We start from the raw sequence: 14,179 nt of genomic DNA on the forward strand, positions 1-14,179 counted from the left end.
TAAACCCCTCATCATCTAACCCGCGCGGTGTGTAAAATGTTTATTTGCATGCAAAGCTAAGAAAATAATAACAAAGACCCAGACACACTCCTCTACAAGCCTGATTTATGTGCACCTCCGGCCGAACTCTCAAATCTTAAATTTCTGAGAAAGAAGTATTAATTAAGATGAATCAGTCAAAAATTATTTTAATATTCTAAAAAATTTCTATTGCCCTGAAAAGTAATAAATTTATTAATGTATTTATCATTTCTACCTGCTGTAAAGTAATCTCAGCTTTGTTTATTTACGACTAAGAAAGGAAAAATATTAATATTTCTGTCATAGCTAATGGATTTTTGGTGTTATATCAAATCATGGCTAATATTTTCGGGAGACTACGTAGCCTCATTGACGGGAATAAAAAAATTCTTGTAGCCTTTTTAAAGATCGTTAACCTCAGTTCTCCAATGGTCGTGTCGGATCTAACTCAGTTATTATTGTGTTTTTAATCGTAAGCACTACTTATAATTTACTTTTCATTATGCATTTCCTCTAATTACCTGACTTGACACACCTGAGCGTTTCTCCTCTCGGAGTACCCCGCTGTGATTGATCACGTGACCGAGATCTCTATTCATAGCACTTTGTGTACATTTTATTGAAACTCTACACAGTGGATGGCATTGCGAGTGTACGCAAGAGAGTTGTGAATATTTTGCTCTTTCTACTAAAAACGGTTAAAGGCAAATTTTTGACATGTGATCTTGACTGTAATCGGCATGTGAGATGAGGATTTTAATGAAGATAAGATTAATTAGCCATGATTCTGAGGCTTTTCAGACGAATTGTTGGCCGTAACATGCCGTGTGTTGTCCAGTACCTGTGTTTATTTTTACCTTTGGCTATGTGCATGGTATCTGTAGTGGACACGGACAGTGGGGGGAAAAGACTACCCCCTTTATACTGGAATTCTTCTAACCCTATGTAAGTACAATTCTTTTTCGGTGTAATTTCAACCCGCGCCTGATAAAATCTAGGAAAAGTGCCGCTTTGGATTTCAGGGACGGGACAGCGCGACTAAAATTGCTTGACAGCTCGTGTTTCAAGTTTAACTACCTTTAACTGTGGCCAGTAACATTAGGTCTTAATTTGACTGAAATTATTATTTCTTTGAACATTTATAATCACCTGAAATAGATACCTGTTGTCTGACGAAAAATGAAATGAAAATCCGATGTTTTATAGAAAATAGGAAGATATTTTTCAGATTAATAAAGAAGTGTATAATCAAAAATACATTTATCAAATATTAACTGCTTTGAAAATTGAGAAAATTAATTTTTTTTTTCATTGTAAAATAAAACCCTCTCAATTTCTTTTATGATGAAAAAATAACAATCTCAAATACAGATCTTATATAAACAGCGTAAGTTTTCATTAGAATTTGATTATTTTTTTTTTCATCATTGGCTGTTTGATCATGGCCTTAATATTACCCCCACATTTTTATGACTTAAAGGAGAAGAGCGGAGGCCCCTGGTTGATGCTATCAGAATATTTGGTTAATTTTGTTTAATGGCTAATCACAACCTCCCCCTTCAGGAAATATCATCAGCTGTCTGTCTTGTTCGCTTCGTGTTGGTGGGTTCGGTGCACCCAAATATTTTTCTGATACCTTATTTCTTAAACCAGCACTCCTTTTTTCATTTAGCGGCTATCACTACCAAGTTATTTTTTTTTAAAGAAAGAATTTGTAAAACACAAAAATTTATCCCCCCTAAATTGACAGTTTTAATGGAGATGAACCGAGATAGGAACTTGCAGTGTACATAAAATACCTCAATTGGTAGAGATATTGAGATAGAAACATTTTTTTTTCTAAAATGGCAATTAGAATTGTAAGAAATGCAACATTTACTTAAAACCACAACATATTTGTGTTCAAAAATGTACATTAGTAAAAAATAGAATTGATCACCAATTAAAGGATATTTAGAAATTGGTAACTAAATCAAATGGATATTGATGTAAATCTTTTGAAAATATAGCACTATTAATGGAGTTTATTACACACGTAAGTAACATATGTCTGATTTTGACAAGTCTAAGATTTCTTTAATGGAAGATTTTAATTTAGATTAAACGACATAAAGGAATTCGGTGCCATATAATTGCGTCTTTCTATGAAATCCCAATCCAGACTGACAGCTAAAGCAGGGCCCGGAATTTGGTGTATATATTTAGAAAATTCTACTCTATTCAGCAAATGCTAAGAAAAACATTTACTTTTCACAGGTTTTCAATAGGCAGGATTTTTTCAATTAACACAGTAGTGAATCACAAGGAAAGGTTGGGTTGTGTAGGGACCTGGGTTAGTTCTGTGATAAGACAATTGAACAACATGGGAAGACCCCTGACATCTCCCAAAAGCTTGCTGTCCAAACATAAACCTTCTTCTAGATAACATGGGAATGTTCAGGGTTTTTTTTAAGTGACAGTTTCATCACTAGACCATGGTCTGAAGTGTTTTCGCTCCATTGACATTCGTCTAAAACAATACCTGTAATTTCCGTCTTGTAGCCTCCAGTCATACCAAGATCTGGCACTTTGATGTGCTAATGAAGTCATCTAAACTGTCAACTCCTCACTCTGCACTCGCATAAATAGTACCGCTACCATCTTTTCTCTCTCTTTTTTAAGACTTTCTGATTGGTATAAAGTCATTGTATAAAGGAAAAAAAAACAAAAATAAATTCCCAAATTTATTTGAATCTTATTCATTTGGACCTTAGTTTTATTTATGCTTCAGGCATCTCGTCCTTTATGTAGGCATTGTTAATTTCCCTTACTATTGTAAATCTGATTAATTGCAGTTAATTGTTTCTTATTGATCACGGGATCAATGTTTCCTTTGATTTTTTGAACCACTCGACAAAGTTACTTCCCCTTAGGCTCTGTTTTGGTGTGAAGATTTCTCCCTGTTATTTATTTTTTGCTTGTTAGTTAAATGATTTGTTATGGGTAATCATGGTGATTCGGACAATGATTTTAATCTGACAAAGAATCATGTCCAGGAGATTATTATCTGCTTTGTGAGTTGTAAGATCGTAGGAAGATTACATCGGAAGTTAGCTGTGAACACAGACTCGACTCTGTAACTGTTCATAACTGTTCCTATCTGGGTAAGACCTGGTGGTCGCAACCACAGATGTTGTGTATTAATTAAAACTGATCCTTTCCATGCTTAAGTTGATGAAAACTCTGCGCTATCTGATACCCTTATATCCCCTTGATCACCGATTCCTTTACTTAATTCAGGTAGGGACATGTGAAAGAGGCATTGTTTTCCTTAAACCAAAAACAGTTCCCTATATTTCTCCATGGAACTTCTGCCTGCAAATGGGATTTACACTAATGGGAATGAATTTGAATGTTTTAATATCCACTTAAAGATTTGGGGAGAAAGTGTTTTCAGATGGAAGCTAATACCGTTTAAGGCCTTCAGTAAATGCGTAGCCCATTAAACACCTCTGACACTTGTGGGAGCCTCTAAGTTTTTTCACATACCTTTATATTTAAGCCCCTTATAATTTTTTTGGCACATCCTGATCCATAATTTTTCACATATCTCCAAATCAATATTGATTTATTTAAAGTAATACCAAAGCCCCCAATAGCTTTCCACTACATCCCATTGTATAAACAATTGGTCAGAGAATAAAACAAGAACCCCAAATTTCAAAACAAGTGATCTGTTGAAAATTTGTGTCTTTTTATTTGTGAATAATGTCTTTGAATAGAGCTGGACTGTTGATTTAGGCAACAGCTGAATACATGAGGGGACAGGACAAAAGCCAGATTAAAATTTTCTGTCTGCAAACTAAAGAGGCAGGATTGGAGAATTGGTTGCAGATTTTTCTCTTGGGGCTATTTCTCCTTAGTTAAACACCCAGGCAGACCCACATTCTCTACATTGTTGTTGCAGTACATGTATGGTCACATGTTGTTGTAAAAGCAAATACCTGGTGCTAATGTGCATTTGAAAAAATATTAAATGTTTTATTATGAAAGAAAAGGGGGCTGTTAAAACATTCTTTAGTAATGCTTCCATAAATTGATTATTAGGAGATAGTTTCTGATGAGACATATGGTCAAACAAATTAATGATTTGCCATTAATATAGTTTAAAAACATATACTGAATAACATTTGTCAGGGGGAAATGAACACGATTAAGAGTTTTGTGTCTTTGGAAATAATGGGCAGGAGATATATCCCCAATAATTACACCCTGGTTTTTGATCAGAAACATCAATTTTGATTAATGTTGGCCATTAATAGGAATCGTAATGCCAGAAAACATCTTTTTTTCCACAAAGAGTTATTGTCCGACCGGGTCATATTTTATTGTATAAAGATGTCCCCAAGAGCTTGTACCTGATCATATAAAGATCATGAAACGCCGGAACAAGATGTCCGCTGAAGGCAATTTGCAATGCGTCTTCATTTGTTTTTGTGACACAGTGTCCCCCGATCTTTGATTCATAATAGCACTCTGATAGACTCTGTATACCTATCATAAAAGTGAAAGTTTTATGTCAGTTAAGTGAATTTTATTCCAGTGTTAGTTTTACTGCTTGTTGAAAGCTAGAAGATGGATGGGGTTTCATATTAATTATCCGTTTATTAATAAATCGAGTTTTGTTTCCAACGTAAACACATCTATTCTATTTAAAATACATTATGAGTTTTAAAATTACCATGAACTAGATGTTTTGAATGATGGGTCATATTACAGAGATCTTAAACAAGTCTGTTATAATCGAAATTAAAAAAAGATCAAGTATCGCCTGTATTACAAACGTGAAATCTTGTCGGGATTATAAGGTGTGTCCTGAAAAGGAAATTAGAAACATTTGATCGCCTATAATTACGTTCATGAATACTTCGAGTTTGAAATCACTGATGCCTCCCTGGTAAATCGTTACATCTTGTACTTTGATGATCTGTAATAATTTGATAAAACATTTTTAGAAGCAGTCCCTATAGAAATTATTTCATATGAAAATTCATAATTTTCAATCTGTCACAGTAACATGTTTTATGCAAAGTCATATGTATTAATTCACTTACGTAATTTTGCATTTCATTTAGTGATATCCAAAATGCATGTCAGACATTTTGTGCAGTGAAACATATAATTTACTCGTGAGCAGAAATTCCTGTTTAAATTGATTGTCCCTATAGGAGTAAGGAATGTCCTAACCGACCCACTACCTAGGCACACTGCTATCTAAAAACACTGGATGGCTTGCTCTTTGTTCTCTACCGTGCAGGGAAGATATGCTTAGACATAAATCTTTTCAATCTACAATATTTTCCTACAGCCAATTTTTTTTTTGTACTTGTTGTTAACTTCATTTTAAACCTGGACTGCATTTAGGGGGTTTTGAAAAACACAATTTACTAGGGCTGTATTTTTACCTGGTGTAGCTGATCCAATAATGTGCTAATACCAGTCTTTTGAGGGGTATTTGTATGGGGAGACTCTTTGATTAATTCCTACCCGACTGAAGTCCAATCTTTTTTTATCAGTCATCTCTTATTAAAATTTGTAAATGATGAGTCTACTTTACATTGATTCCGCGGGAGATTCCATTGAAAGCTTGTGTCATTGAAATTCATCTTTTACCCAGCACTAGCCAATTACACCCAAACACAAGTCCCCTCCAAATATTTAGCGTCATAGTGTCAGTTTAACTGTGGAAATGCAATCTTGAGGGCTTTGCATGGTGTGCAAATATTGACTCTGTACGCTTCTTTGTGAGCGTTGATAATTACTTTCCTTGGATAGGTTGCATGTACACTCGCTGACATCTTCTCGCCGGCCCCCCTTCATTCAGGCCCGCCTATTGTACTCTCTCAGAATCAATATTGACTATTGTCTCTAAACTAATTGAAGGCGAGGATTTGGCAACCATTTGATGAGATGTTCATGTTGACTCTTTGTAGATAAACCCCACTTGTTGTTGTGAGATTAAACCCCAAGTTTATCTATTAAATTTTGGTTAAGTGAAAGTTTATCTGTTCATGAAAGTTGTACTTTGGACATAATCTCTGACATTTCTAAATTGTGCCCTATCATTTTTATCCATTTTATAAATTTGTCTTTTGCCACATTGTTTTCATTTCAATGCTTCCAAGCAGATTGCAGAACGATTCGCTGTTTTAGGCAGACATTTTAGTTTCAGGTGAACTCACCAAATTTTACCTTTAGGCTTGACTTTGAATAGATCTGAAAAACCACTTATAATAATGAACATAAACAGAGTATGAGTAGAAATGGTGGCCGGGTGTTGGAGCTGTATGAGACAAGGAATCCAATACACAATAAAATGAATACAACTCTTGACCCTTGAGCAGTAGAGCTTTGAAGCCCAATCCACCCCATCTCTTCACCGGAATTATGGCAAATTTGTGATTATTACTGCCATAAATTAATTTCGCATTGAGGATTCGAAGGTACTTCAGGTAGTCAGATTGTCTGAATTCAAGTGCTCGGGGAAAGGTGGGATTTCTCTCGCAGTGTTCATAGGAGTAAATAAGAGACCCCAGACCCTTCTCCCCCCAAAACGTCAACTAAGAGCCTTTCAGGTGCATATCATACACCTTTAACTTCAGTTATTACTTATTGGAGTTGATTCTGACCAATGGCAGATGTTTAAGTACATATTCACTTTGTTTACACATTTCCATGTGGCTTGTATTTATTCCAGCCCACCACAAAGGGCAAGGCAATAAATTTTCAAAGAGGTTCGTAGTCAGGCTAATACACAACTAGAAGCAGGGTCATATTGCACATCACTGACAGGGGAAGATCCTCTCTGTTGTGATTAAAATTTTATTTCTCTTTGTCGTAACAACTTTCAATGGCATCATTTAAAATTCAACACTTTCTCTGTCGCCTTCAGTTACCACATCTTGATGAATTGACATGCTTTAGAATTTGAACATTAGCGAGCCTATAACTGTTGATAATGAGATGTCAGATCTTGAAGATTCCATCGAAAGATAACGCGACCAGATTGCATAAAAAGCAGCAAGTACCACCAAAATGTGCACACAAACTAATCTGGTTGTGTTCTCATGTAAATGAGGCTCTGTGATCAAATTGATTGATAACGTATACCATGAAAATGCAAATTCCTCTCACTTTCTTCCAGTGTGTTTTTTACAGAGCTATTATGCATAATGTTGGTCATTGAAAGTTAGGAGGCATCAAATTACTCTTCTAGAATTTAAATAATATTCAAATTTCAAGGCTTATAAAAAAAGAACACATTTTTCTTTGAGTAGAGCTTATGATTATTTGAACTTGGCAAAACTCCTAAGTAATATTAGAGAAAAGTGCAAATTTGATGTATGTGTGACTGAATGGAAGTTTTTCATCTGCAGCCAATATTGAGACTTCTATTAATACAATGTAAATGATGGATTAACAGGCATTTGGTCTACTCTACACCTGGATATCTAAAGAACTGCGCTGTTGTTTATGATTTACTATATCACTTTATAACAATACGTAAAGAAAAACAAATGCACAAGAATCAGATGCCATATTAACATATCATTCGAGTCGTAACAGTTTTGTTGACTGTTAATGTTAAAAGTGTAAGAAATGCCTTCTGACTGGCAGGGGCACACTATCGGCTCTCTCTAATCTCTGTGATTGCCGTTTGATTGAAGTCTTGTTAACATGTTGCAGAGTTTTTCTGTCAGCAGCGAGCTGTAAATCTGATTAGCGTAAAAGTCATCTCCCAGCATATACATCCATTGGGAGCATTTTCGTCAGTCAATAATATGTGTTTTTCCTACATTTATGTGTATTTGCCCTAGGTCAGGTTCTATTTGGAAATGAATTGAGGCAGGGGTCCACAATTAGACCCTGGCAGGACAAGAATGTCGTACCATTGTTGGTCCCGCGAGGTGTTTCATTAGATCAAGTTTCATCAATTTTGGTCAAGAGTAACCCGAGAGATGTCCTTTAGATTTTTGAATTGGACCGGCTTCTATCAGGCTCGGCTTTATTTTCACCGACTCTGGCTACCTGTCTCCAACTCCACTGTTTTTAATGGTGTCAATTTTCATTTGCTACCGAATTTTTCTAGCTGTCTTTCAGTAAAAAAGAACTAAGCTCCCCATGATTAAAGATGTTGAATTACTGTGCTAATGCATTTGTCATAGGTTAACCACTGGATAGGTCATGTTCCACAACATTTGTTTGAATGTCAGACAGGGTTTCTAATTCCTAAAAAAAAAAAAAGAACAGCTACTGGTTGCAATTTTCCACTGGGTGACATGAAAATTAATGTTTATACTGGTAGCAGCCTAAAAGTACAGCATCGTGTTGGTGGTACGGTGAAGATTCTATCTCAGTGAGAAGTAATGATAATATACCTGGTACTGGTACTTTTAATTTGGTTGATTTAGCACTTGCCCTTCATTTCTATCAGCTATATAAAAAAAGACTCATTTATACTGTTTGTAAAGTTAATTGTAACCAATAATAATCATGAAATGTGACAGATGTTGTGAGGGTTTGTATCCGTATATATATATTTACAGATAATCCATATTTCTGACCTCTCTTTAAATTGAAAGAGGAAAAGTTATATCTGATTCCAGTATTCATTAAAAAAGATATTTGTCGTCCTAGAGGTAATACCAGCAATATGTATGGCTTGTAATTCTGTATATTCCGGTACTAAAGAGGAGTATACAGGAAATGGAGAGGCTAGGACCTGATCATTATTTTCTCATAAAGATTAAGGTGTGTGGAGATTAGAAAAGGAAACGCCAGTAATAGGATATGCTTGAACAGATGACGATTCCTGTGCAATGGGTTCATCTTAGCAGACAGCACCATTTTATCACCATTATTGCTCCGTATTATCAAACCATCACTAATGCTTCTTTTACCTCCATCTGTGTGGAAGAAAAACGGGTTGTACAGAATGGTATAATCGTAATGTTTTTAATTGAGTTGGTTTTGCAGGTGATCATTGATAAAAAATGTTAAAAGGCTAAGTTGTAAGTTTTTTTTCCTGTTTTTAACTAAATGTTTGATCTTTCCTGTACATCAGTGATAGAACATGAAAAGTGGATGGTATGTGTCATGAACAGAGTCAATCAGGGGGAGCCTCAATAACATTTTTTTCTTCAGTTTATCAGATAAATATTTCTTACACATTAAGATTTGTAGATGTGGAATTTTTCATCCCAATTCCATGCATGCACAGTACAAATTATTGTGTTTGATATCCAAACAATCCTAGAAAATGTAAATCCAGACACTTCTCTGAGTGCGTCATTGGAGGTCGATTGACGTGAAATTCCTCCCCAGCATTCCTTGCTCCACCTGATGCAGACTGGTCTCGTCTCAGTTCTTCCTGTGCAAATGGAGCTTGTTTGTCATGTAAACTCTGGAAATGGACACCTTTCGCTATCGGGAGGACATTGTCAACAGACAACATGCTCCCCCCCCATCTCACTGTGTATGAAATGTATCAATTGTCATGACAACCCAGATGGACACAGGTGTGATTTTATCTATTGGACATGAAGCCGGGGTCTGGACCCATTGTGACCACTATAATGGAAATTCTATTAAGAGTAAAACCACTGTAATTGAATAAGTCAGCAGTGCAAGCATCCCATCCACTTATCAATTCAGTCAATACATTGATCAAGACTTTTTAATCCAAATTTCAAATAGGTGAAGAAGTGCAGGGTTTTTGTCTGCTTCTATGTCTACCCAGGGTGGATTTAGATGTTTGGTTTTTTTTTTAGGGTCTGCCTTTCAGTCTAAGCTTTTGACCAAAGGTTGCACCACGACACCTTGAGTGTTTTATTCGGTTTTGTTCGAGTTGAGTACCAATACAAACAGGCCTCAGTGCCAATTCAATGCAGGAATGTCGGATCTCGGATCACTCGGCTCATTTTATAGGATTTTATCTTCAGTCATTTTTTCCCTCCATAAAACATGTTTGCCCATTTCTATAATTTTATTCTATAGATGGGCAAGATATCTGACACTGTGATGCAATTATTGTCCTGTGAAGTGTTTAACGATGTATCTCTCCTAAATTTAATTTTTCCTGCAGTAAAATTTGCAAATGCTTGCTTTCAAATTTGCATATAAGCTCCATAATTCGTAACAAAGTTGTCAAACTCAGCACATTCAGACATAATTGATTCATTCCAGAGTATCATAATTAACAAAACTGAAAACCATATAGATTGAACACATCAAGTTGATTTCCCACAATTCAATCAGACTGCCGAGTAATGTGTTAGCTTTAGATAAATGATACGTATAGTGTTCAGTGAAAGGATTACAATCGTGTGTGCCAACTAAAGAGAGGGGGAAGCAAGCTGCTGGGTCAATTTACCTGCTCCAATCCCAAATGATGCTTGCAAATGTAGTTGTTGTTGTCCATTGTGCATTCGTTGTTGTCTACAGATAGTTCTAATGTCAGATAATATGTAGATGCTATGAACTGTGAACATGCCTGCATAGATAATTCAATCTTGTTGTCATTGTGATAGATAAAATGATTCACTAAATTCCATTGAAAGTTAACAAGTGAATTTTTGGCGGGCTTTGGAAGGCATAGAGGCATGTCGGTCTGGCGGAGAGGAATATTTATGTACATGCACTGCTGTGTGCCTTTTGTATAACTGTAAAAATCTGTAGCACCTGGGACTTGATTCAAGCAAAACTGTAATATAAGAAATAAATATGACACGATATCTTAACATGAGTATAAAAAACCTGTTGGCTGGGGAAACAGTACCCAGAACTGTGCAATATGAGATCTCCTTCCCCTATGTATTATCAGGCTTGGCAGGCTGAGGAATTGGAGAGAAAGGTGTTTAGCACACACAATATGTCATCTAGGTACACTATGGTACATTTCACTCCTTGTTACTTTCTTCTTCTGCTGGAATTTCCTCCAATTCATCTGTTTAACATTATCTGTGGTTGGATCTTTGAGCTGCTCTTACACTTCTAATGAGCCATTCGACAGCTCGGTCCTCAAGTCTTTCATTTCTGTAAATGAGTAGCACTCTACTAGTGCAATTTTTGAAAAATAATATTTATTTTTGAGTTGGGCAATGTAACAACTTCCCATGAATGTAAACAATTCACACACGAAGCATTAAGAACATTTGTGGTTCATTTTCGGAAGGTCTGTATCCCATTATTACCAGTTAAATACATTTTTAAACCTCACTAGCTGTGCCCGGAGATTTAGTATTGGTGGGTAGCTTGTTCTTATCAGGTTATGTGCGTGTTGTGTTTTGTAATGGTGGCCATTTTTCATTGTCGTCTGGCCAGTGTCCATTCTTGACTTGCTTCCTAGGGTGGAAGTCAATTGCCTGATGTTTGAAGGTACACACCAAAGACAGCTGGCTATCCTCTCTCGCTGGGGTGACAAGAGGTTGAGCAACAGGGGTTGACTGCCATCATTAGCATTCACAACACTGTGAAGATTTACAGCTTTCTTGTGGGTAGTGAATTCAGAATTTGGGGGCTGCTTTGACAAACTGTGTTGGGGACTTTTAAAAAACAGATCTTATCAAGCTCTTGAGGGAAATGTTTTGGCCCATTGTTATGACCCAGACATTTGGTGGAAAGGCTTTGGAGGATGACAGATTAGGTTTCTCCTGCTAAATGGGATCTCGTTGGGATCTTCACCAACTTATTGTCTGTACTCACCTACAAACAACAAAGCTATCTCTCCTTAGAACAACTACTTTAAAAGACAGTAGGAATCAGATTGCCTCCAATTTTCTCCTCCCTATTTGCACAAATATGTTACATACATGTATCAGTTTGTAAGCAAATTTACATAACAATTCATAGGGGTTTTGCACTGTGAAAGGTAAAATGCTTTGAACAGGAGATTGCAAATAGTTGCAAAACAGATAAAAGATTTTTTGAAATATTTTCACACACTTCACTTGCCGTTAAAAATCTTATGAGGTTCTGTAAGGGAATTGGAGAAGAATTTAAAATACAAGGAAACAAATGGTGTATATGTGTCATAGTTTTAAATAGTGCCCTCTATGTCACATGTATAACAGAGGTATACATTTATCATTCATGGCCATATTGAGATCAGAATTCCATAAATTTTGAATAAAGTATCGATTTTTGCTCTGGACGATGAACAATGTTTTGATGCTAAGTATGCCCTGGTAGTCCAGGATGGCAGTATTCATTATTAGTCACAGACGATGGTCACAACCCACCATTGACCAATTCCCTCACCGATTATGATATGACATTGTGTCCCAGTTGAAGGTTCATTAACTATCCATTATGGCAGTGTAAATTTATTATAGAACAGCAGAAAAAGAGGGAAAGATCAGTTTCACTCCATTTACAAGCCTATTACAATGGAACCGTAATGGGCAACTGCTTGTAGCAAATTTTCAATTGCATCCACACTGAAATGAAGTGTGTGATAAATTGTTAGAAGTGTTGACCCTTAGGAACTATAGCAATACTATCTGATTGCCCCAGCCAAGGGATACGGTGACTTATGATTACCCATGCTCTGCAATAAATCACAGACACAAGAAGACAAGAGACTCGTACATCTTGGAGGGGCAATCATCCACAGCAGCAAATGCAAATTGTTGGCATTATCCGAGTTCTCCAGGGAAAGGAGAATTAAGAGGGGTATAGGCAGCCAGGGGATGCCCAAATGAGGCAGAGAGCAGGCTAAGTGGTCCACGGTCCTGGTTTCCCTGGTAGAGGAGCTAATGGACATTGATTTGAGGTTGAGGCTGGGTGACAGTGGTTTTGATTGATGAGGGCCCTGAATCTGCTGAGTCTGAGATAGTCCTGGAGTATGTGTGAGACCAATTTGCTGGCATGCAAGAGGGGGAGGGATGTCTCGTAGAAAGTCATTGTGGTGGTACATTGTCTCTAAGGTTTCCATTTTGCAGGATTTATTTTGTACTTTAAGATGTGTGTCTGACATGTTGAGAGCTGTAAATCAGACGGGGAAGGATAAATGGTCATAGAAAGCAAGTGTGAGAAAAGAAAATATTAAAGATACTGAACCGCAAGATGAAAATTAAAGTACACTCTTCAAGTTCTGTTTATGCTTTTCCTTTACCCATAATTTACTTTTTTGAAATAAAATGACAAGCCAATTTAATACAGCCCTGCCCATCATTTAAGTGAGAATTCATGTGCACCATATGATACAAGCATCCAAATAAGAAAAAATTATTTTATTAATCTATTTTCATATATTTGAATAGATGCTGACATCTGATACATAATCCTAGGATTAAGTCATATTAATTCATTTGTTATTTTGATAAAACTGCAGCAGTGCTACGAATTAGACAATGACATTTATTGGTATTAATAACAGAAACAATAGGAAGGCAATTAAAGCAACATAAACAAAATCCATTAATGACTATTTTATGCATTCTTTCTTTTCTTTAAAGGCGCAAACTCTCAACAACATCTATATTTTTCCACATTCCATGCAATGAATTATCTTTTTTATCACTGCTTAACAACTCTCGCAGAATTCATTGTTTACACGAATGGGAACATAAAAACAATTTTATTGAAAATAAAGCCTCCGGCACATGACTGGCGAATTGAATATCGATGGAAATGATCTGATTTATTCCTCCCATTGTTTGGCTTCTGCAAAAAATCAAGGATTGTTTTCAATAAATTGAACCTCCCCAAATGTGTTGGACATGTGTGGATACTCATCCCACATCGGCGAAGAAAATTTATGGAAAAAGGGCAAGTAAGGTCCGTCCAGACTCCATTTATATTTGTGATGATTACAGACTAAGTACGGCCTGATTTCTGTGTTCTGTATCAATTACTGGGTTTTAATACAAGGAAAATGAAGTCCTGTTGTCTAACGTCCCTCGGACAGTGGAGCTGGGAGATTATTCCCTGTTATTCCCTTATTTTCCTGTCTAACAAAGTCTTCTAGTGTAGGAATTTAGATAAGTTCTTAGTAATTGCCTCATCTCTTTGATAGTCATGTTGTAATTTGGGGCTGATTGCCTCAGAATGGGAAATGATTACCTCAATGTCTACATTGGTTTCTGTGGTCACTAATTCCCTTACAGTCAAGACATTT

The 14,179-nt window shown here is 36.3% G+C and overlaps 1 protein-coding gene across 3 annotated transcripts in view; it reads left to right on the plus strand.

Annotated features, from left to right (window-relative positions):
• LOC128182164 (ephrin-B2-like) overlaps positions 1 to 14,179 on the plus strand; it is a 74,384-nt gene that overhangs the window by 41,804 nt on the left and 18,401 nt on the right. Inside the window, exon 1 of one of the 3 annotated variants that reach the window (XM_052850774.1) lies at positions 628 to 966. The exons of 1 other annotated variant lie outside the window; for it this stretch is intronic. In XM_052850774.1, coding sequence (XP_052706734.1) covers positions 803 to 966 — 164 coding nt within the window. In that variant the 5' untranslated portion in view covers positions 628 to 802. Of the gene's footprint in view, positions 1 to 627; positions 967 to 14,179 lie in introns of those variants that run through there. One more of the 3 variants, XM_052850785.1, reaches the window with a different exon arrangement.

The sequence above is a fragment of the Crassostrea angulata genome, chromosome 1 (genome assembly GCF_025612915.1).
Source record: "Crassostrea angulata isolate pt1a10 chromosome 1, ASM2561291v2, whole genome shotgun sequence".
Classification (NCBI taxonomy): Eukaryota; Metazoa; Mollusca; class Bivalvia; order Ostreida; family Ostreidae; genus Magallana; species Magallana angulata.